Source organism: Rousettus aegyptiacus, unplaced genomic scaffold (genome assembly GCF_014176215.1).
Source record: "Rousettus aegyptiacus isolate mRouAeg1 unplaced genomic scaffold, mRouAeg1.p scaffold_m13_p_12, whole genome shotgun sequence".
Lineage (NCBI taxonomy): Eukaryota > Metazoa > Chordata > Mammalia > Chiroptera > Pteropodidae > Rousettus > Rousettus aegyptiacus.
In genome coordinates this window covers 7,556,023-7,578,707 of record NW_023416287.1, presented here as the reverse complement: position 1 = coordinate 7,578,707, position 22,685 = coordinate 7,556,023, and the positions used below count along the sequence as shown (strand labels likewise).

Below are 22,685 nucleotides of genomic sequence, written 5' to 3'. Positions count from 1 at the left end.
GCGTAGACAGCAGAGGGAAGAAACAGAGAGAACCTGGATTCTCAATTACCTTCTTGAAACTCTGAGTCAACCAACCTTGGAGCTGCCCTCCCTACCAACTCCCTTACCGCTTAAGGCAGTTCGAGTTGAGTTTTCTGATACTTGCAGCCAGAGCATCCTAAGTGACACATCATTAGAGCCTGGAGGGCATCCTGCTTCCAGTCCTCTCTCAACTCACCGCTGGAGCTTGCTTTCTCTATTTCTATGAAGTGCCTCGCATCCTTCTCACAAATTCCTCTTCGGCTCCTGTTGTCCAGCACCACTTAATCTGACTTGCAGTGGGAGAATTCTGCTACCTCAGCTGACAAATCTCAGCCCCCCAAACCCAACGTCCCCAGCCACCATACCACTATCACGGGGCCACCTTTAGAACCTGTTCGTTCAGTTTGACTCACCTGGTATTTCACAAAGTGCTGCTCGTGAGACCCACAGGAAAGACTGAGCCTCCCGTGAAGAGGGCAGTGGGAAAAATCAACACAGAAAACATTCTGCCAAGTCCTGAGGGAAACGCCACACAGAGCGGCCATGCCAAGGGCAGCTCGGCGAGGTCGCCCGGTGGATCCCGAGGACTGCAGGAGATGAGAATGAGGTTAAAGGGCAAAGAGAGGAGCAGTATTCCACGGCCAGGGAGGCTCCGGTCCACCGCCACCTGCTCTGTGACCTGGAGGGAGTTGCTTCATCCCGTGAGCCTCAGTTGCCTCATCTGTCAAGTGAGCATTATCATATTAACTTCTCAGGATTGATGGGCAGTTGAACCGAGATGACGCATCTAACCGGTTTAGTGATCCGTCTCAACTCGTTGAGGTATAGCTATGAAATTTTATTTTTACAATAGCTACTACCAAACATTCTCCATCAACACTTCCTTTTTTCCTCTAGGTAATAATAAAAATAATACAGTAGTGGCAGGAGAGAGGTAGGAGCAGAAGCAGAGGGAGCCGCTCACTCCCACAGGGCACTCCCTATGCGCCAGGCGCTGCCCCGAACACCTGGCATATAGTCGCTCATCGAATCCTCACAACGATCTCATGAGGTGGGAACCAGCGTGATCCCCATCTTCTAAAAGCAGAGAAATAAGAAGTCAGTTTGCCCAAAGTCTGCAGCTCTTAGGGGCGGGCTTCCTCAACTCTCTCCGGTTCCATAACTGGTCAGACCCTGGGCTACCAAAGCTGGCTCATTGTCAGCTCTTCCGACTCAGAGCTCCTCATGTTAAAACGCCGAGCTCGACAAGCGAACCACAGCTACACCCAGCACGGGTGAATCTCACGGTCACACAGTGCCGACCGAAAGAAGGCAGACGCGAAAGAACACGTGCTATGTGATTCCGCTGACGCCAAGTTCAAAGGCGAGCAAAACTAATGAAGTTCAAAGGCAGGCAAAACTAATCCAGGGTGTTGATGTCAGGAGGGTGGTCATACTCGAGGAGGGGACGTGACTAAAAGGAGTTCAAGGTGGCTTTCCAGGTAGAGCTCTGTCTTTTGATCCAAGGGCCGGTTACGCGAGTACGCTCAGTTTGTGGAAATTCTTTAAGCTGTGTACTCACGTCTGTTTGCCTGTATCTTGTTGTATTTCAAAAAAAAAATTTTTACTTGAAAAAAACTCCAACCTCAGATTCAGTTCCATGTTCTTCTATACACGTTCTTGTCCTCCAACACCCAGTTCAAGCTTAGACTGTGGCTGTAGGGGCTTGGAGCTGGGGTGGGGGTTGGAGAGGGAGTGGGGTGCCATTCTGCTAAAATGGCTTCACGGCGAAGCCCTGAAGAGAGGGGCTGACCCCAACTGCTGGATAACCTCTGAACTTAGACCGAGCGACTCAGAGGGCCAGAGGGGCCCTAACATCACTCCAGCTTATGTACGTATAAAGTGCCTGCCACAAAGCAATGTAATAGGGTCCCCTGGATGGAAATGCAATATTTCTGACATTTTCAAGACAAGCGGTTGGGATGTACAGCTCTTTAAAAGATGCCAGAAGTTTGTGGATTCATATTTGGTCAAAGAAGACATGTCTGTTTGAAGCTCTTTAGTTCTTCCAGAAGCCAACTCCAAGAAAAGGATTTGAATGCAAGTACATAACTCCTCTGAGAGGAGATCTTGAAAGCACCAGCTGAGGAATGGGGAAGAGAAGAGGCATTCATTCATGAGCAGGCCGCCACTGTGGGCAAGTGGGGCTCACTCCCATTGGGGACCCTGGGACACTGTGAAGCCCGTGCTTTTGAATTGCCCTACTTGGGGAGCGAGGAGCTGAGGCTTTTATCCACCAACTTCCACTCGTCATTGTTTGAGGGCTGCTTCTGAAGGCATGAACAACCCGGCACTCCTGATCAGAACGGACCCCACGGTGAGCTGAGCCCCGTCCTGTGGCTGGAGAAAGCTTGCAGCCAGAGAACTTCAGGCGTGAACACTGCGGGCAGAGGAGACTGGGCAGGTCATCAGCACGGTGAGTGAACACCTGTCCCCAGACTTGTTGTTCTCTAGGGAAAATAGACTCTGACCTGCTCGAGCTACTGTTAGTCTGATCCGGTGTTACTTGTAGCTGAAAGCATTTCTAAATGATACATAAAGAGCAAGAAGCAGCTGGAGAGTAGACTGAAGCAACAATTCAGAGCAAGAATAGACAAGGGATAATCAGAGTTTGAGGAAAACGTTTGGATTTCTCAGAAAGCATCGCTGAGGGCAGGGGACCCGGTTTCCAGCTGCTTTGTAAGGTGGTAACTGGATCGTGCTGCTCGGTTGTTAAAAGGAGGGATGAGCCCCTGTGAAGGGCAAACAACCTGGAAACATTTCAGTTTGCTAAAGAAAGAAAAAGACAAAGTGACAGAGACCTGGAGACAGAAGGACAGAGTGGAAGGTAGGGAAAGGACTGTGGTAAAGGGAGAGGTGGGGGCAGAGAGGAAGAGGCCGATTAGACTAAAGAAATGTGAAAATGCGCACACCAAAATGTTAACAGCCGCCCTCAAAAATGGTGAGACGAAAGTAAGTTTTCTCTCTATATATGCGCTTTTCAAGGTTTCTTCATAAATGCGTGTTATAGTGATTAGGAAAAGAATTAGGGAAAATAAAAATGTCCCGCCTCCAACGCTAAAATTTACAATTCCGAGTGAGAGAATACTTCCTTTGAATTGCTTCTCACTTTAGTTCTTCCATGTTTCTTAAAACGATTTAAATACCCACACAGTTCCCTTCCTTCTCCCCCTCCTTCCTTATTTCTTTGTCGTTAAGACCCGGGCAGGCGGAGCTGGCTCAGTGCTGAACCAGAGCTGAGGCCGACAGTGGGCGGATTAAAGGTAATTTAGAGAGAGCTTTTAGAAGCTGCTCTGGAACTGAGAATTGGATTAACTTCTTTTTCTGGCTCTTTCAGCTGCAAGAGCTGTCTTGTCCTACAGCTATGTAGGAGGGCACTTGGGGAGGGGAATTGGCTCTGTTTATGGAGGTCATATAATTGGGTTTAGATGATTCATTCTTTCACAGATTCATTTCACAAGCATTCAGGGAGCAGTTCTTGTCGCTCAGGTCCTGAGCTACCCTGGGGATATACGGAGAAGAATAGTCCACAGTCCACGTCCCGGAGGGGCTCCTACTTGGCTTAGACAGACAGGCACGAGGACTGATCAGGCCAACAGGAGACCACTGATCCATGCCAAACTAGAGGTTGGCCAAAGTCTGAAATTCCGCTTTCACCTACCCAGCTACAAATCTCACTCATGAAATGAAGAAGTAAGCGGTGATAAGGGAGATTCTTATTGAGAAGGACAGTGATGACAAATCGATGCAGGTGGTTTCCAAAATATCTTGACTTCCAAAGTGACTGGTGCTCTGGGGATGGAATGTGACTCAACCCGAGACCCTTCGGGCTGGAGGAAGGCAGAGAGAGAGGACAGTGTATCAGTTAGCGTGCGTTGGGCTGCGAATAACAAAAAAGACACCTGAGAGTGGCTTCGAAAATAAAAACGTATGTGATCTTTACAAAAAAGTCCAGAGAGAGGTGGTTCCAGGGACATTTTAACAGCTCAACATTGTTGTTAAGGACCCAGGTCCTTTCTACCTCTAGGCCCCTTTCTTCTTAGCCTGATGGAGAAGAGGGATATTTCCTCCCATGTGACTCTCTTATGAAAAGGAGACACCTTTCCCAGGAGCTCCCAAGCAGACTGAATCCCACTGGCTGGGATTGAGTCATATGTCCATGCTCCAACTGCAAAGGTGGCTTGGAAAAGGAGCATCTCACTTTTTCAGCCTCTGTTATAATGGGTGGGCTCTGGCAGCCAAGAAGAAGGGAATGATGGGTAGATAGGCAATTGACAATATCTGCCTCAAAAGGGAATTAACATTTGCTGGGCCCCATTCATAACTCCAGCGGTCCCCAAAATTTCCAACTTCTCCTTTATAGTTTAAGCAATGATAGGACCTCATGACTTTGACCTAACTTTATCAGGTTCTTTCTGCAGGATATTACTCAGAGTCTCTGGGGGACATTCACATGTCCCATGGACCAGCCTTATTGTTGCTTGCAAACACAGTGAGCCATCTCTCCTAGGACTTCTACTGCTCTATCTGCTGTCTCTTGATTGCCTGCACCAGGATGCTGTCCCTGTCCCCAATATCATCTTGTCCTGGAGTTGGTATACACTTCTCTTTCTTAACATCTCCCCAAAACATGATTGGGTTAATTAGAATATAGATTTAGCTACTGTTACTGAGACCTCCACTAACAGTGACTTACAGGAAGCCTCATAGGGTTGTCGTGAGAATTAAATAAGATACTGTGTGTAAAATCCTCAGGATGGTGATGTATTAGCTTCCTGGGGCTGCTATAACAAATTATCACAAACTTTGTGGCTTAAAACAACACAAAGTTATTATCTGATAGTTTTGGGGGTAAGAAGTCAAAAATGGGTCCTATGGACCTTTATGGACCTGAAACCCAGGTGTTGGCAGAGCTGCATTCCTGCTAGAGGCTCTAAGGGAGAATCTGCTTTCTCACCTTTTTTTAGCTCCTAGAGACCAGCTGAATTCCGTGGCTCACGGCGCATCCTCCATCTTCAAAGCCAACGGTGTGGCATCTTCTGATCTCTCTCCCTCTGCCCCTGCTTCCTTACTCACATCGTCTCCTCTGACCCTGACCCTCCCGCCTTATAAAGACCCTTGTAGTTACACTAGGCTCACCTAGATAAATCAAGATAATCACCCCATCTCAAGATCCTTAACCTAATCACACCTGCAGAGTCCCTTGTGCTACATAAAGTAACACATTTGCAGGTTTGAGGGGTCAGGACGTAGGCGTCTTTAGGGGAACCATTATTTATTCTGTCTACGCTAAGTGGCTATTCATAGCACTATTAGTATAGTTTGCTGGTTGCGGAAACTCTGCGGCAGTGCAGAATGATGGTGATGACAGAATGGTAGAGGAGAAGACGGGCTCTCAAACTGCTGCATGAAGCGCTTCGCAGGAAAGAAGACCGGAAGAATAACACAAAACGCGACTCGTCATTGTGATCGGGGTTAAATCCACGTAAGTCGGGCTGGTGCTTCCTTTCTCCATTTTTCACAACACTTATATATAAAAAGATTTTAATTAAAATGTTAATAAATATGAAAACAGAAATATCTTAATTACCTATGTATATTTTACTTACACATTGTTCTGGCTATCAAGTGATGCAGGACAAACCACTCCAAAACGCCAAGACAGGAAGCCCGCCATCACTTCTACCACCTCTTGGTCAAAACAGACACAAGATCAAGGCCAGTCCAGATTCAAGGGGGCGTAGGGAGTAGACCCCATATCTCAAGGGGGAGCGGGTAAGGGAACTATTCAAGTCCTTTGGAAGACAGCTCCTTCCTTCCTGTGGCCCAGGTGGGGCCAGCATGAGAGTTGTAAGCATATTACCCCAAATCTGGGTCCCTCTGCTTTTAGTCACATAAAGTGTGGGTCCTCTCCATGGGCTTCGTTCCGGCACAAGGGGAGGAAAAGTCTAGATCAGCGCCCCCCTCTCTGCACAATCGGATCTCAAATGGACGACCATTTCTATCTTTAAATACAAAATGACTCAAGCAAATATTTGATCAAAAAGGCGTATATTTCTCCCAAGGACTCCAGGAACCCATCTGTCTCAATGTGAACTTAGGAGTTAAGCCTTTTTCTCTAAAAGGCTACAGACTCGCTCAATTGATAAACATTATCCTGACGGTGCTGTGTGGTGGCGAACAACTTATATAACCACTCTGTTTGCTCATCTGTGAAATGAGGTTAACAGTGGACCATCTCACAGGGATGTTGGTGAGCGCTGGAGGGACGATGGAGGCAAAATGCTAGCTTAGCACAGAGCCTGGCCCATAGATGACACTCAGGACGTGTAGCTATTATAATTGCTGTTACTAAATAATAGTAACCAACTCAAAAAGGGGAATCTGTGTCGGGATAAGGTCACCATTTTAGGACTTCCATCAAGAGCAGTGGTTCCTCCCAGAATAAAGGGGGAACACATTGCCATCTTCAAAGACAGGAACTGCTTCTAACCTGCTTTAAGAAATTGAAAACCTAGAACCTCACCTCCAGGACCGGCTACATCATTTTCGGGGCCCAGTGCAGAATGCTTATGCAGCTTCCCTTGCTCGGAAATTATTAAGGATTTCAAGAAAGCAACAGCAGAGCGTGAAAAAAAGAGTGGGCCCTTCTGGGCACAGAGCTCTGTGCAATTGTGCAGGTTGCACGCGTCACAAAGCCAGCCCTGCTCCTCCACCGGCAGGACAAAAATTAGATGTGAAACATCAAGTTGCAACATATATTATGAAAACACCTGCTGTTCCACAGATAGGATGGATCATAATCGCAACAGTTTCATTTAAGTTTCATTTACCGCTTCTTTGCTGTAAGCTAGATCCAGACCAGGAGACACTATCTTATTCAACCACGACATCCTTGTTCTAGGTAACAGATGGAAAACCGAGGATCAGAGAGGGTGAAGAACTTGTCCAAGGCCACATAAGCGCAAGTCAGCCAGACTCCGGAACCTGCACCCAGAACTGCTGTGTTTTCAAAAGAAGTGTCCCCCTATCCCCACCCTCTAAACTGCAGGGTGGGGGAAGAGGGAGTTTCAGTGACCTCCGGAAACCCTCCCAGACTCCTCTTTTGCCGAAAATGTGGGCCAAGTCTGGTTTCCATACTTGGGTCCGACTTCCCTCCCCATATAACCCCAGGCCTCTGGCTGCCTTTTCTCAGAACCCACGTGATTCCCCCAGTTCCCCCTGAGCGCCTTCTCCCCACACGGGGCAGTCGCCCTTACAGGGAAGGCAGCTTACGATTAGATTTATGGATTTGTTTTATTTTCGGTGGCTTGGAGTAAAGTCTAAAATACTTCGTGGGAGTGGAGGGGTTGGGGAGTCTTCCTAGGGGTGGGAAAGAGCCCAGGGAGGATGTGAGTGAGGAGCTTCTGTGCTGCTAACCTTCCGGGGAGTTCTGAAACTAGAGCTAAACTAGGTTCAAACCCCAGGTTCACCATTTCTTAGCTGTGTGACCATGGTTAAGGAATCTACTTCTCTGGGCCTCGGTTTCTCCATTTGCCAATATTTCCCTGGGCTTAGAGCTGGCATGCGAGGCTCACTTGGACCAATGAGATTCAAGGGCTGGACTTGTGCTGGGACCACCAGGGAGAAGTGCTTTTCCATCAAAGTTGCTGAGCTATAGGACCTGTGCCTGGAGCTGCAGGGCCATCTTGGTTACCTCGGCAGAGAGCCTGCCTGAAAGTGAAGCTACCACAGGGTGAAGCAGATGAAAGAGCTGTCGAGAGACAGAGTCATGATGACATTGGCTGAGCCCCTGGATGCAGCTGTGCCTGAAGCCAGCCAGCTTTGGACTTCCCGGTTTCATGAGCCAGTAAATTCCCCGTTTTGTGAAAGGCACTTTCGGTTGGGTCTTTCTCACTGGAAAGCATCCAGGCTGATGCCGGGAGGTTAAGCAACTTGCCCAGGACTCGAATGCTAGTAAGCAGCTGACCTCTAGAAGCTTCTAACCCGCCATGCCTACGGCGCCAACATCCAGGCCAGCATTCTGTATTTTGGGTGTTCACTGGTTTTACCTCGTCACCCTCTCTGAGCAGCCATTTTCTCATCTGAAAAGTGGACTAACTCCAGACTTGCAGGGCAGTTGGGAAATAGAAAATGCTAGCTGACATTATCTAGCACTTTCTGTGACTGTAGGTAGAATCTCTGTGCATCCAGATTCTAGTGCTTTGGCTCTTGGCTTTGGCCCCAGTTAGCTGTTCCATCTCAGGGGTTCCATCTTTAGCAGACCCCCAATCAGCCAACCAGTGAAGATGCCCAAAATATGTTAATGGACCATGTGTGAATCTCAAAGGGACAGGCTGCTTTCATGCCTGGCTGTGCATTCTCAGTGATAGACAGAAGGGCTGGGCCTGAGGAGCCTCCAGTTCTGAGTCTCTCAGGTGGAAAGAAACCTGGGTCTCTCAGGTGGAAAGAAACTCTATCTTCTCAGTTTCTGGAACCTTCCATGGACTAGTGGGCTCATCTGGGAATGACCTGTAGCTTAAGGAGGGTGGCATTAAACCAAGTCGACTTAGTTTCTTTTCTTCATGAAATCTATATCTAGTGGTGGAAAAAGATGTTAAACACATAAAACAAATATATAACATAATACCACATGGTAACACTAAGGAGAAAATATGTCACCAAATGCCTGATAAGTGCTAAGAAGGAAAAGGGATAGAGTGACGAGGCACTGTTTATTAGGAGGCATCGGAAGGGGCCTCGCTGAGGAAGTGACATTTCATCAGAGACCAATTTGGATCCCAAGCTCTTAACACTGAGTTATCTGCCAGGAAAAAGACCAGGACTGATTTTACCAGGCAACTTGCTGACAATGCTAAGTTAGGAGTCGATGATCCTTGGTAAACAGCCATCCTTCTCCACTGACAACTCTTTAGGACATTTAAAAAAAGTTTAATGGGTCATTGATTTCCTCCATTAGCTAAATCCATGAAGGAAAAGCCAGAGAAACCACGTGAGACCATGCCTGCCAGGAAAAGGTTTCAGCTATCATGTTCATTTGTTTATTTTCTAACTAGTCATCACTAAAAGATTCCCAGTCGCCACCATCACATCTCCAGGGTGTACCAGGGCTTGGCTGTTTCCAGGCCAGGCCTTGGCAGGGAACTGCTGAGCTTTATAGATGAAAGCCAAGCCTCAGATAGGCATGGAAGACTCTGGCACCACGGGTCCCTCCTGTAGACCAAATATCAGGTGCTTGGGACCCAGACAAGAATTCGAGGGAGATTAGACGGACAGAAGAGGAGGAGAGGCAGAGAAGAAAGCCATGTAAAGACGGAGACAGAGATTGGAGTGATGCCGCCACAAGCCAAGGAACAGTAAGCCATCAAGAACAGGAGGAGGCAAGGAAGGTTCTCCCGCAGAGCCTTGAGAGGTAGTCTGGCCTTGTCAACACCTCGGTTGCAGACTTCTGTCCTCTAGAACCATTTGAGATAAATGTCTGTTGTTTTAAGCCACCAAATGTGTGGTAATTTCTTACGGCACCCCTCAGAAACTAACACTGTCACTAAACACCCCAGCCTGGACCCAGCTTTAGCCTGCTGTAGCCCCTCCCGCTCTGCCGTCAACTTCCTGCACATAGCTTTGGCCCCACTTAAAGATCACTCCAGTTGTTGGGTGGCACTCCCTGCAGGCATGAGGTCCACTTGGGCTCCATCCAGATGGGCGTCTGATTTATTTACTTACTTAGCTCAGCCCACTGGGTTAGGAATGAACCGGCCCTGTTCTCTCTTTCTTCAAGTCGTTCTCTAAGTTCCAGATAAACTAGCACTCCAATCAATGTGGGCAGGAAGAGTCCATGAGAGCCTGGAGAATCACTTAAATGGGCTAAGACTTAAATTAGGTAGCTTCCAAATGTGAAGTTCCTAAACTTTTCAGCAGAATGGGCAATTTTTGTTAATTCCCCTTCATGGAATGTTCTGTTTCTAAAGATACTGCGTATCGAACCATTACATTTATTCAATAAGAATTCATTTACCTTCCCATTTGCTATTATTTGGAAGAATATAATAATGAGGGCTAATATGTTTATTGACCCACTCACTATACTAAGAGCACTATATATACTCAGTCAATCTTCATGCCACCCCTATGAGGTGGGTACTTTTATTATCCTCATTTTACGAAGGAGGGAACAGAGGCAGAGAAAGGTTAAATGTTTTGCCCAAGATTACATAGCTAGTGTTTAGTGAAGCTGGAATTTGGTCCCAGAAAGCCTGGCTCCAAAACGAGCATTCCCCCAGAAACTGGGTTAGAATCCTGGCTTCCATACACCTGAGCAATGCTATACTGGACAGGTGACTTTGCTTCTCCGCACCTCAGTTTCCCCGTCCATAAAATGGGAAGAATAATAGTGCCTATATTGTAGGCTTATTGTGGAGATTGAGAATGTGTGCTTGGAATGGCAGGCACAGGCACCTGCCACGAGCATTCAAGGAATTAATTTGAGCAGTGATATCAGCAGCTGCTCTGGGCAGGCTTGGGATGTGAACAGGGAACAGAATGATTCTGTCCTTTAGGTTCTTTGACCCCATGCAGTTCACAACTCCATGTAATGTGTCAGGCCCAAGCTGGCTAGTTTAAAGTGGAACCTGCAGGAAGGCAGTCAGACTAGCCCCTTCTCCTGTGTGCGTCCAGGACTATTGGTGAACAATTAGCACAGGTTGCTGGTGAAAAGTACAAATTCTTGGCATCCGAATCCTTTGGAGGTGGACCTAGAAATCTGCATTATTCGATTCACTGATGCACCATGGAATCTGTGCTTCACTGAGTCCAGTCTGAGCAGGATTTCCTTGATACTTTGGGAACGATTGGAAATCGTGCCAGGACCCCAGTCTATTCATTCCTGCAGCGCCCCAAATCAGAGACCCTAAGCAGAAATCTTGCATTTCAGTACAAGGATAGTACAGAAAGTAGACGGCCTTCCCCAGCAGCAACCTAGTGAATCAAGAAGCTGCAAATTTTATGAAAAACGGGCCGACGTCTGGCGAGAGGAGGGAGGCAGGAAATGAAGCATGCTTCCTCCGCCCATACTCCTGCTTGGAGCACTGAGGCCAGGGCCCTGGAGCTGCGGGAAAGATACATGACTACTTCAAGGCCACGCTGTGATTCAACGGGCCTCCTCGAAGTTGGAACTCAAGATCCGCGGGGGTCTTGCAAACCTACGCGCAGTGAGCTGGGCTCCCGAGGTCGCCTAGGCAACGGGCGCGCGCCACGCCCAAGCTCGGAGTCCCGAAGGGAGGAGGGAGCGTGAGCTGCAAGATGTCTCGCGGGGCGGAGGCCGCTCTCCCCAGCACCTCCCCCTGGCTCCGCCCCGCGGAAGTGCTGGCCGACATTCTCGGCCGCGGATTGGCCCTCCGTTTGCGGGGCGGAGACCGTGGCTGAGCGGTGCGTACTTCCGTTTGCCGGGTGACATGAAGAAGCAGCGGCGGCTAGGGCGGCGGTAGCGGCGGGAGCCGAGGCTTGCAGCGGGACTCCCCGCTGAGAGCGCGACGCGGCCTAGAGCGGCAGACGGCGCAGTAGGCCGAGGGGGAGGCGCAGCAGCCGCCCTGGCCCGTCATGGAGATGGAAAAGGAGTTCGAGCAGATCGACAAGGCCGGGAGCTGGGCGGCCATTTACCAGGTGCGGGAGCGCCCTAGAGTGCGGCAGGCCCTTGGCTTAGGCCGCGTGAACCTTTCCCTCAGACCCCCGGGGCCCGTTCTCCCTCTGGGTCCCGCCCTCCGCCTCGGTCCTGCCGCTTGAGGATTCAGTCCGGCCGCGGCAGAGGCCGGCCCCCTCTTTGTCCCCCAAGTGGGCCTTCGTCTCTCCCGGAATTCGCATTCCCCTTTGATCCCCCACTTACCTCATATCCTCCAGCCCGGTTGACCTCTTAAGCCTGGAGGCCGCCGGTCTGTGCTCTCACCGCCAGCCCCTCGCACCCCGGCCCCGCCCCCCTGCCTGTCCACTCTTTGTCCCCTGGGGTTGATAGAACACCCCCTCTACTTCCTTTTCTAGACTGGACCACCTCAGACTCTCTTCCTTTGTCTCCCTGGGGGAAAGGGTTACTCCCCCCTCCCTCCATCACACTTCCTTTCCCCTGGTCTCAGTGTGCGTCGAGAGTCCCGAGGATGACAGTCCCCTTCCCCCTTCCTGTTCATTCATTTAATGGATATGAATTGGCGTGCTTTTTCCGTGCTAGGCACCGCTTAGGCGTTGGAAGTGGTGTTTGCTGAACAGGGCAGACAAGACCCTACCCCTCGCGGAGCTTAGAGTCGAAGAGGGCAGTTAGACACATAAGCAGATAATTTCAGATGGTGACAAGGGCTGTAAAATATCGAACAGGGTGGAGAGCAACAGCGTGGAAGGTGGGCTCCCTCACCGCGGAGAAGGGGATCAGAGCAGATCCGTCAGAGGAAGAGACATTTGCTCTATGAGCTGAGTGAGGAGCAGCAGCAAGCCATGAAAACATCAGCCTAAAGAGCTTTCCAGCTAGACGCGAGATGTACTCACTTTATTGGAGCCAAAATATTATTACCCTTTCAGGCAGGAAACAGGGAGGGTTAACGTTTTTACCTTCTCTAAAATAGCATCTTCCCCGGATCAGCATCTTATCCTTTGGTCATGGCGGAGGTGACTGGGTCCTCCTAGGCCTCATCTCTCATGAGTTATGATGGTTCATAAAAGTTAGGAAGGTAAGGTTTCTCAAATATCTCTAAAACGTCAGGATAAAAACACGAAGCTGTCTGCTTTTACAAGCAGCTAAATCCTCTAAAGAAAATACATGCTACTGATTAAATGTCACTGCGGGGGTAGAGAGGATTAACCAAAACCACACTCAGAATTTTAAATAACTGATGTACAGAATAGAGAGATTTTGTTACTTGTATAAAAGGAGAAGGTAGTTTATTCTGTTTCCAGTTTACAGGCTCAAAAGGCAAATTGTGAGATCCATCAGCTGGGAGTATTAAAATCTATTTTGAGCTCCACTTAAAAAGGAAAAAAAGCTTTGAGCAGTTCTTTGGTATGCTTGACTAACAAAGCCTTTTTTTGGCAGGCTTGGTTTCACGTGGATTTTGCATCAAGTTTCTTTGACAGGATCCTTTTAACTTGTACTAGAATGTATATTAGTTTCTGGTAGGCTAATATTTATAACCCCTGTAAATCTCTGTAAGTACGATTGAAAAATATATGAAATTTGCATTCCATGTCTAGTCTGAGTTATTTGAATAAATACCACTAGTGACTTTGAGAATGTACAGACAGATTTTCTACATCAAATTTGATGCAACAGAGTCTAAAGTGGCTCTAAATGAAAAGATTGTGAGTCAGAAGTGCTGGAGTTGGTTATGGTGTACCCCATCACAAGTAGAGGTGGCCTCCAAGAGGCAGCGGGTAAATCTTTTATGCCAAAACTGACTGAATTGGCAACAACAAATTCATGTTCTAAAAATTCTGCATTTGATTTCTTACTGTTTTAAGCCCTACCGTGGAGCATGTTGTTCTTCAGTTAATTTCCCTTTAAGTTTTTCTACCGCATTTGGGTCCTAAAATCAGTCAAGATTGCTGTATGTTGAGATTACACCAGCTTCTTAATGGATTGTTGCATTCCTGGAGGTGGTTTCTTTTGATCTTAGAGAGTTGTCCACTACAGGCTTTCCCATCTTTACTATACTGGTATTTTTCCTTTCTAAAATTGAAATCAGAAGCTCTCCTTTTGAATTTAAGAGTGCTTCTTTATTGGGTAATTGTGGCATTTTTAAAAACGTAGAGTTCAGATGACCTTGAATCTAAAGTGGCAAAATTTCCAAAGTATGTGTCATTTTACCAGAACCATTTTTTTTTTTTTTTTAAGGAATTCAAACAGATGTGCTTATTGTTGGGGAAAAAATGTAGGTTAAATAATTAAAATTTAATTGATAGCATGTCACTGGGGCAGCCTTATACAAAGTCATTTTGAGCTTGCTTAGTCTGTTGTGATTTTTAAATTATATTATTTTTGCTTAAAAAATTGTAAACAAGGCAGTGCATTTATTTCTCACTATACTAACTTCTTTTCTAACTAGAACAAAAAGATGCAAAAACTTGGAAACAATTGGGAAACCAAACAAAGGGTGAAGTAGGCTTTTGAATGCTGAGGAATGTGGTAGTTTAGAAAACAAAAGTGTCAGGCAAAGATTTGATGCTAGCTCAGTCTGCTAAAGTGAGCATAACTGTGTTTTTAATTGTTAACGCTAAGAAATAGCATAGATGCTAATAAGCATTTAGGCCTACAAGCAGTCAGCTTTGATAGCAAATGGAGATGGCTTTAACAATTGTTTCCTATCATTTAAACGATTGCCTGGTTTTGAAAAGTGGAAGTATTACGTAGCCTGGAGTTGAGTTGGTCTGACTGTCCAAAAGAGGGAGAACACAGGGAAAAGGGATTGGTTTTTGGAGCTAGAATGAGAGAAGAGAGGCCTCGAATGAATGAAAATAGCTGATAAGCTGCCTTCCATCATATAGTTTAAGGTTTGGGTCAGGGGTTTTGCTTTCTCCTCTCTCCAAATTCTTTGATTCTCTGACATTGTTCACCACTTTCAGTGTGAATGATCTGATTGTTTCGGATAAAGGAGGTTACGACTGCAGCTTGTGACTTGAAGGCAAGATTTATTCCATGTTAGAGGCAGGCTTTGTAAAACGGGCCACTCTTCCAATTGACATTTGTTTTCATAGCTGCCTTCATTATGAAATATGATCTAATGCCGGTCTAGGTTAAAACCATGTTATAACCATGGTTCACTGAAATTCCTCACTGCTATGTACAGCTCATGTTGTGAGAATCCAAGTAGATGGATATTAAACTTTCCCAGTAACGTTTATTTAAATGCCATTCTCTTCAGAGAAAAACTATTTTGTGAAGAGGAGACAGATCTATACACTATGACTCACTTCAGTTAAAAAAATAAAGACAAACGGAAATGACATGGAGAGATTGAGAAGTTCTAGTCATCTTGAGTGACCCATTAGATCTAAATGTTCTTGTTTAGCCTTGGTTCGAGTGAACTAAATTTAGGTGTCTGACCACCACTTTGGAAATGGTGTAAAGACCTTTATAATTGCCTGAACTCATGTTAAATTAACTAGGAGCACAAGGACATATAGTGGAGGGAACTATTTGCTATCATTATTTGTTTGACATCACATGCATATTTATAGGAATACTTGGGTACTTTTGGAAGTATGCAAACACAGGTCAACTCGGGGATAATATAATGCAGATAGATAATTTTCAGTTACCAATTATCTACCATTGGACTCCATGGCCTCCCACAGCATTTCGCATTTCAGCATGAATAGCTCCCTCAAACCTATACAAATCCCTGGTATTGAATAATATAATGGAATATATACTGAATTTCATGATATAGAAATGAGCAAAAAATTTCCTATAGGGGTTTTTCAGACTAAACTGCTGGAATAATGACTGTGCCTTTTTTTCTTTCTTTTCCTTTTTTTTTTTTTTTTTTTTTATCGTCTGTTTTCTGATCTTTTAGATTGTAGACTCTTTCTGGTAATTTTCATTCTATGATGTGCCTTTAATTGCAGGTACTTTTTCTTAAGCTTATATGTTATTTTGTACACTGGCATTCCTCCCTACAGTGTTTGTGTTAAGTCGTTCAGGGCAACCAACTAGTACTGACAAATAGGATAGACACGTTTCTCTATACAGCTCATGTTCAGGAAAATGGGAAGTCTCGCTTGGTCATTGTTTCCGAGTCAGAGTAGTTTGGTACCAGTCACTTGGTGTGCATGTTTGGAGTACCCGGGAATGCTGGGGGCTTTGGAGGAGTTCCTGATTCCCTCTACCACATTTCGTTGACTGGCCACCATAGCATCCTTTCTACCATCCCAGTGGTCTGGGTTCTCAGATTTTGCCTATAATGCTGTAGTCATTTCTAAGTTCATGCTGCAGAAGCGAGTGAAACCAGTTAGGCATTAATCTGGTCCCTCAGTAGTCTCTCTACATCTCCCCCTACCCCACCCTGCATAATCCTCACATTATTGCTAATAGTTGTGTTAAAAACAGCCCTGAACCTGTCTCTCCTCTGTTTAAGTCCTTCCGATGCTTCCATAATACCAGTCAGGCCCAAACTCCTCAGCATGGCAGCCGGGTTCCAGCCATCCCCTCCCCATGTGCTTTCTCTTCTTGCCACACTCATCCTCCTCCTTCCCTCCTCTGTACCGTGCCTCAGTGCTTTGTCTGGCCCGCCTTTCCCACTCAGGCGTGCCTCCCCGCACTAGACCTTTGCTTTTACCTTGCATTTCCATACAGCCTCATCCACGTCGCCTCTGGAGCCCTGCTCTCATGGGAGCGGTTCCTTTATATCCCTGTCCGTCTCCTCCAGTCTGAGCTTCGGGAGGTCAGCTAGTCCATCTTTCTCATTCGTCTTGGTGTCCTCTGCATCTGGCACAAAGTGCCTAACAGATGCTGGGATTGTCAGCACTTTGCCAGGCCCCGACAGTGTAAAAACGAACAAGACGTGGTTCCCGACTCCCATTCTAGGGGGAGAGAATGATAGAAACAAATAGATTAGCCTGCATTATCACTGATAGCGGAAGTCACCCTTGGAGAAAACTACCACGTTGTGGGTCATGGCCTAGCAAGGCAATTTAGTATGACCTCCTTGGTGACTCGGAAGAAAGCCTCGAATTCTTACACGGTAGACGTTGATGGTACCAATTTGTTTCATAGGAACTTTAATAAATTTAGACTTGGCCTGAGGCGAACTTAATAGGAAGTTTGGAGGTGATACGTCTGTGTCTCTAAGAATTGTCGAATGACTCTGCCCTCATCACTCTTGACATGTCCTCGCATGCCTTTTAGAATGCTTTTGCATATAGTCGATTTGTAAAATGTTTTTTTTTTTTTTTTATTTATGGAGTATAATATAAATAGGGTTCTCCCTATAAAGTAACACCCTTACAAGGCTGATTTTTTTCAAGGTGTAAGTGGTTATGCTAACATTTTTGGCCTTTGCTCAGACCACCTTTCAGGTCAAGAGGGTTAGTTCCACCTTTTGTTTTTTCTCCAGGCTTAACTCTGAAGCTGACTTTGGGCTTTAGTCCCTCCCTTTGTAAAAGTTATCCTGGTCTAAATGATCATCAAGTTCACATCAAGTAATAAAAGCCTTTAATGTGCTCACAAAGAGAATTTAATGCTCCTGGAGCAATCTTGTAAACACTGCAGTGGGTACTTAATACTGTTAGTGGGCGTCAGTGGATACAGCCAGGCTCCAGAATTTATGGGAGTTTCGTGGGAGTTACGGGAGTTAAAGACTCAGAAGAATTGAATCTTTTTTTTTTTTTTCCTAAGAAGTGTTAAAACATTTTTAATAAGCAGGGGTCATTCGATTTAGTAATGTGGGAAAATGAGCAGTCCTGACACGGGTTTTTTTTTTTTTTTTCTTTTAAGTAGCAATTGGGTGGTTTTTCCTGTAAAAGATAGAGGAACTGATTCTTGAGAATTTACGAAAGACTCAACCCTAGCTAGGTACATGAAGAGTAGCTGCCCTTTATGTTGTAATTTTTTGAAGAAACCTACATCTGTTCTAAACTTCATTTGCATAGTGTGGTGGTTTACATATTTGCCATGTTTGAGAAGAAAGTACCTAAGTCTCCAGCATTTTAGAAATAATGCTTTACTTTGTGTAAAAGTGGGCTTCATAGTTTCTGGTGGTTGCCCTCTTCTTTTTCTAGGCAGCTTAACATAATCATGAATCTCTTAGTTACAGTTTGTAAATTTTGAATGTCTGAAAACTGGAAACAAGATCATTTCATGTGGAAGATTTTTTTTCCCAAAAAATTAAATAGACGAAGAAAAGTTTAGCCCCCCCCAAATCAGTTGCTCTTTGGGATGTGGCACAAGGCACACTGCAAACAAAATAATAAATACTGAGAAATAATTTTCGGTCTTTAAAAAAAAAAATAGCGACATGATTCTGTTTGCAGTTCTGAGTGCTTGTGATTCTACCAGGTAAAATTTTGCGGGCACACCACGATACTTAGAACTGGTGCTTCAAGAAGTTAGTTCTTTAGTTTAGCCTCACAAAGTAAACCTGGGTTCTTAGCAGAGTGACACTGGAAGGCTGTATTTTCTTCGGGGAATATAGGGATTCTCTACTACTCTTAATCTGGGGCCGTGCCAGAAAATTCTGGATCCTTATTGAGGCTTCACTGCTGTCGAAGTAAACCTGTGGGCCCAAGTGGTCTTGTACCCTGGGCTCCATTTACTGCAGAGGTTTCTTCCCGAAGACCAAGTGAGGCATGTTTTCTCTTACTGATGAAGAAGGAAAAGCCTCAGCTGTGTTTGTGGCTTTTGTGGGTGAGCAACACCACTTGCAAAGATAAGATGAGCATAGCAAAACTAGGTTTCCAAAATCGTGTTTTAAAAACTTTTTAGTGACTAGAGACGGAAAACTCTTTTCCTTATCTCCGTCACTCTGTTATGAAACGTCCCCACCCCCTTGTTTTCCTTTCTTCATGGATCTCTTATTGGTGCCTCGTTTCCTTTTGAAGAATCTCATTTAAAAATTGCCATCTAAGTTCCAGCAAACAGCTCAGCTAGTTTTTATTCTGATGAATACTGATTAACTTGGAGGATGATACACTATTGTGAATTGCTTACAGGAAAGTGAACATCAAGTAATTATCTGAAATTGTTGGAGCTCTCTTAAGAACATGGGCTTACTTAAAAACGTCTGTGGATGAAATCAATTCTGAATATACCTTCACTCAAGAGAACAAATAGGCAAGCTGCATTTAGCATAATACGGTAAATTAGCTTTACATTCCCTGCTGGTTCAACATTTGTCACTGTTATATTTATCCCTTTTAGATTTTGTGCTGCCTCACTATTCAGATAGTCAGGGCTTAGTCTGCTCTTCTGCAAGGGGGAAAGACAAAATACCTTTTCATGGGGTCTTAAATATTTACATGGCTCACTTTTGCACAGAGAGAAGAGGCTTCTAAGAAGATACACCGCAGTTTCGTTTTGTTTTGTTTTGAGGGCGGTGCAGAATATTTTGTGTTTTGTTTTTTCGCTGGCATTGTTTTGCTCCGTTGTTGTTATCCTGATTTGAACTGTATTTTAAGAGCATCTTAGAGGTAAGAGCATTATTATTCCCTACCAAACACCACCTGCCTGCTGCCAGGGTCTTCAGGGTCATCCGCAGAGGTGGAGTGAAGCAGAATGGTCCGAGACCAGGAAGTTGCATTAAGCCACATCGGGTTTACATCACATGCCAAATTTCTAGAGCAACCCCCAGTATGGCCACACCTAAGCATCAGCTGATCCACGTCTCCCTTGAATATTTCTTGAGAATCCACATCCTGTGATGCTGGGTTTTAATAGTCCTTCAGGTACCTGTCGTGTTACCATTTCTAAGTACGTTTCAGTATTCCTCATGTCCTACTGACAGTTTTTTTGACAAACCCTAGGAATACTAGCATCATTTGCAGTATTTTATTTCACCTGTTTTCTTCACAGCTAACTACTCAGGTCTGCTACTTTCCCCTATTTTTCTACCTGCTAATAAGAATGCTTTTGAGGGTTATATTAACAATATTGAAGAGCCTAACTGGCAGCTGGTGGGTTATTTACTCATCTTAAGCACTTATTTCTGTCCTTTTAAGAGCTCAAATTTCCCCCAGAAAAAATTTAACCAAAATGTAGTTATCCTGCAGAGAGGATCACTGTAAAAATAGTTAAAGTTTAGCAAACATAGTACCTTCTTTTTTTTCATAAATGCACATTTGTCAACTAAGCTTCCTTTTGCAACTTGTTCCACTACTTGATGAAGACAAGCTTTTTGTGTTTCCCAACACACTTTGTTCACTGGAAGATGTTGCTTTTGAAATAAATGGCTCTAGGAGATGGAGGCAAGCTTTGGTTTGAAGTGGGAGTCTGGTATGTCCCTAGTGCTCGGGTGTGAAACGCAGCTGGAGATGGGTGTGGTCCATCATCTGAAATTTCCTATCTTCAGTTCGAGGAGGTGGTTACCGTCTAACCACTTTAGAACTGCACGGTATGTGCTGTTTTATTTACAGGGCAAGATTTAGCTCTAATGGTTTCCCTTGTACTTGCCTCTAAATTAATAAAATGTCATTCCTTGGTAATGTTACATGCCAGCTCCGTTTTAGAAGGAAGCAAGGATACAGCTGAAGTTAAAGGATTAAATTGGCATCACATTTTTAGTTTTGTAAATGCCTTTAGTGTTTGATTTTTGTAGGTTGATCATAAGGAAGTGATAAGTATGTTAGGTTATTTGTGGTTTGAGCTAATTTTAGTCTCTTATTCACAGCTTGTTTTATATCCTTTGACATTAAAACATGCTTTCTAGAAAGACAAATTTCGAATGTAGGACACAATCTATATTCTACATTTGGCTACATTTCAGAAAATACTTCTCACTACTCTGGAAGTTGGACAGTTTGAAGCATACATTTGGAGCATAGTAACATTATTTGAAAATCATTGATTCCTTTGCTTAATGACTCTACTTTCCCAGCAAATAAAGTAGATTCTTTCATAGAGGCTTGGAACAAGAGTGTCTAAGACAGTGGCTAAAAGGGCATAGCTGATATTAGAGAATTTTTAAAAGATTCTTACCAGCCCTGAGATGTATCAGCAAGGCTCTGATTGGTTGTGGATAGGGAAGCGTCCCGGCCCTATGACAGAGCCTTTTGCTCCTAAAGGCTGGGCTTTGTACCTATCTCCATTATTGGTTACTGGTTTCACACGGAGCAGTTTTGTTTCAAAGCATCAGTTCAGGGCTGCCCTGTTACCCTTACCAACCATCTTGAACCTGCATGTCTCCAGGGACTTGTGAGGTAATGGAAAAAGAGGACTGGGTTTGAGCTCTGAGTCTGTCTTTGACTCTTATGGGACCTGGAAAGACTTACATACAGGATTCCTAAAATGGGGTGATTGGACCAGACAGCCTTAACAGCATGACTTGAATCTAACATTGCACAGTGACCTGGTCACATGAGGAGCCAGGAAGCTTGGGGCTGCACATCCTGTTCACATTGGATTTGGTAGCCTGTGTGTTCTGTGATCCCCCTTATTTAAAAGTGGGATAGAACTTTCAAATTTTATATTAACTCAAAACTTTAAAAAATCCATGTTTAATAAAATGCCCTATGAAGGCATAAATCAAATTATTTTATAAAATTTCCAAATGCCATATTGATGAATGCAGTTTCCTTTGAAATTTTTCTCATATCTAATGAGGATTTTTGGGTTTTGTAATTGGACTAAAATCTCATTCAAGGAAGAAATACATAGTCTGATCCCTGTTCTACCCTCATTCATAATAAAACCTAATAAACCCAATAATAGCTCACATTTATTGAATTCTGTTATGTGCCCCAGGCCCTGTGCAAAGTGCTTTGCATGCAGTAGCATTTTTTATACACCATAAATTGGTCTTTAATAGCAGGAAATGATTTAGAAGGACAATTAGGTGTCAGAGCCGGGATGTTCTTCTCTGCCTGAGGTCCCCTGTGTCCTGAAGCCAGCTTTACATGCTCACTATGGTACAAAGAGGGACAAGGAGTTGTGCTAAACCTTCCTGATTTATTAGGACAAAGGAAGGGATCGTTTATAGATTTTGACTTTTGCCCAGTTTTCTGACTTCTTACCTAGATGTCACAAATTGGCCACCCTCAGTCATATTTTGCTTGGTCCACACAGTGTTTTTAAAATACTGTTTATAAATCAAGAGAAACCACATACAAATCTGGATTTTTGACTTCTCTTAAAATCCTGTAAACCTGGGCCACCTTGGCAGTGGCCTGCTGGACAGACACATGTGTTCTATAGTTTACCACAGCTCCATGGCGGGTCACATTGTCCTCAATTATGTGTGTTACCCGGCCCTTGGACGCACTTGAGTTTGCAACCTCTACTCCAGGCTGGGTTTTTTCCTTGGAGTTTGATGTTAACGTTATAATTAAGATAATTTTAAAAAGATGTTTAGCCTGTAAGTAGTTAGTGTACTATCATTAAATAAAGTTAAAGCAAGGGAAGACTAGCTAGAGTTAAAGATTCGGTGGCTACTGTGAAAATGCCCGAGAGAGTGCCCCTTGACATTAAAATTCAGGCTAAAATCATTAGCCAGAAGCTTCTTTCCTTCCTTCCCGTCCCCTTCTCTTTTCATCCTTAGTCCCCTTCTTCTATCTTGAGGAAGTTGGAAGCTGCCACCATTTTTTTTCCACCTTGGGCAACTGACTGTGACTGTATTTTTTGTCCCATGTCCAGTTATTTCCACGAACTGTTTTTGATGACCAACTTGGAAATTGAATTGGGTGGCCCCTATGGGAATTGATTTAAAAAAAAAGTGCCTTACCCAAATATGCTTACACTGAAAAATCACCTAAGGAGCAGTATTTTTAATGACTTGCTTTGCGATTGGGAATACCATTTGTCAAGTGTCTGAGCTCATGATTGCATTATTTCTCCACCTTATCCTCTATCAAGAGATGAAATTGACAACTACCGTGACAAAAGTAAATAAATAGGTACAAAGAACACGTGTTGCTTCAGCAATACAGTACATATTATATTGTAG

The 22,685-nt window shown here is 44.7% G+C and overlaps 1 protein-coding gene and 1 long non-coding RNA gene across 3 annotated transcripts in view; one reads left to right on the top strand and one right to left on the bottom strand.

Annotated features, from left to right (window-relative positions):
* Positions 1-2,446: 2,446 nt before the first annotated feature.
* Positions 2,447-12,002, bottom strand: LOC118609976. Its single transcript, XR_004953555.1, has 3 exons — positions 11,939-12,002; positions 5,018-5,586; positions 2,447-3,890 (listed from the first exon to the last, which is right to left on the bottom strand). It is a non-coding gene; the product is annotated as an uncharacterized LOC118609976 (long non-coding RNA).
* The window catches only part of PTPN1 (protein tyrosine phosphatase non-receptor type 1), a 60,618-nt gene continuing 49,423 nt past the window's right edge, over positions 11,491-22,685 (top strand). The window contains exon 1 of one of the 2 annotated variants that reach the window (XM_016143748.2): positions 11,491-11,718. In XM_016143748.2, the coding sequence (XP_015999234.2) occupies positions 11,656-11,718 (63 nt within the window). In that variant the 5' untranslated portion in view covers positions 11,491-11,655. The remainder of the gene's footprint in view (positions 11,719-22,685) is intronic. The other variant, XM_036229297.1, reaches the window with a different exon arrangement.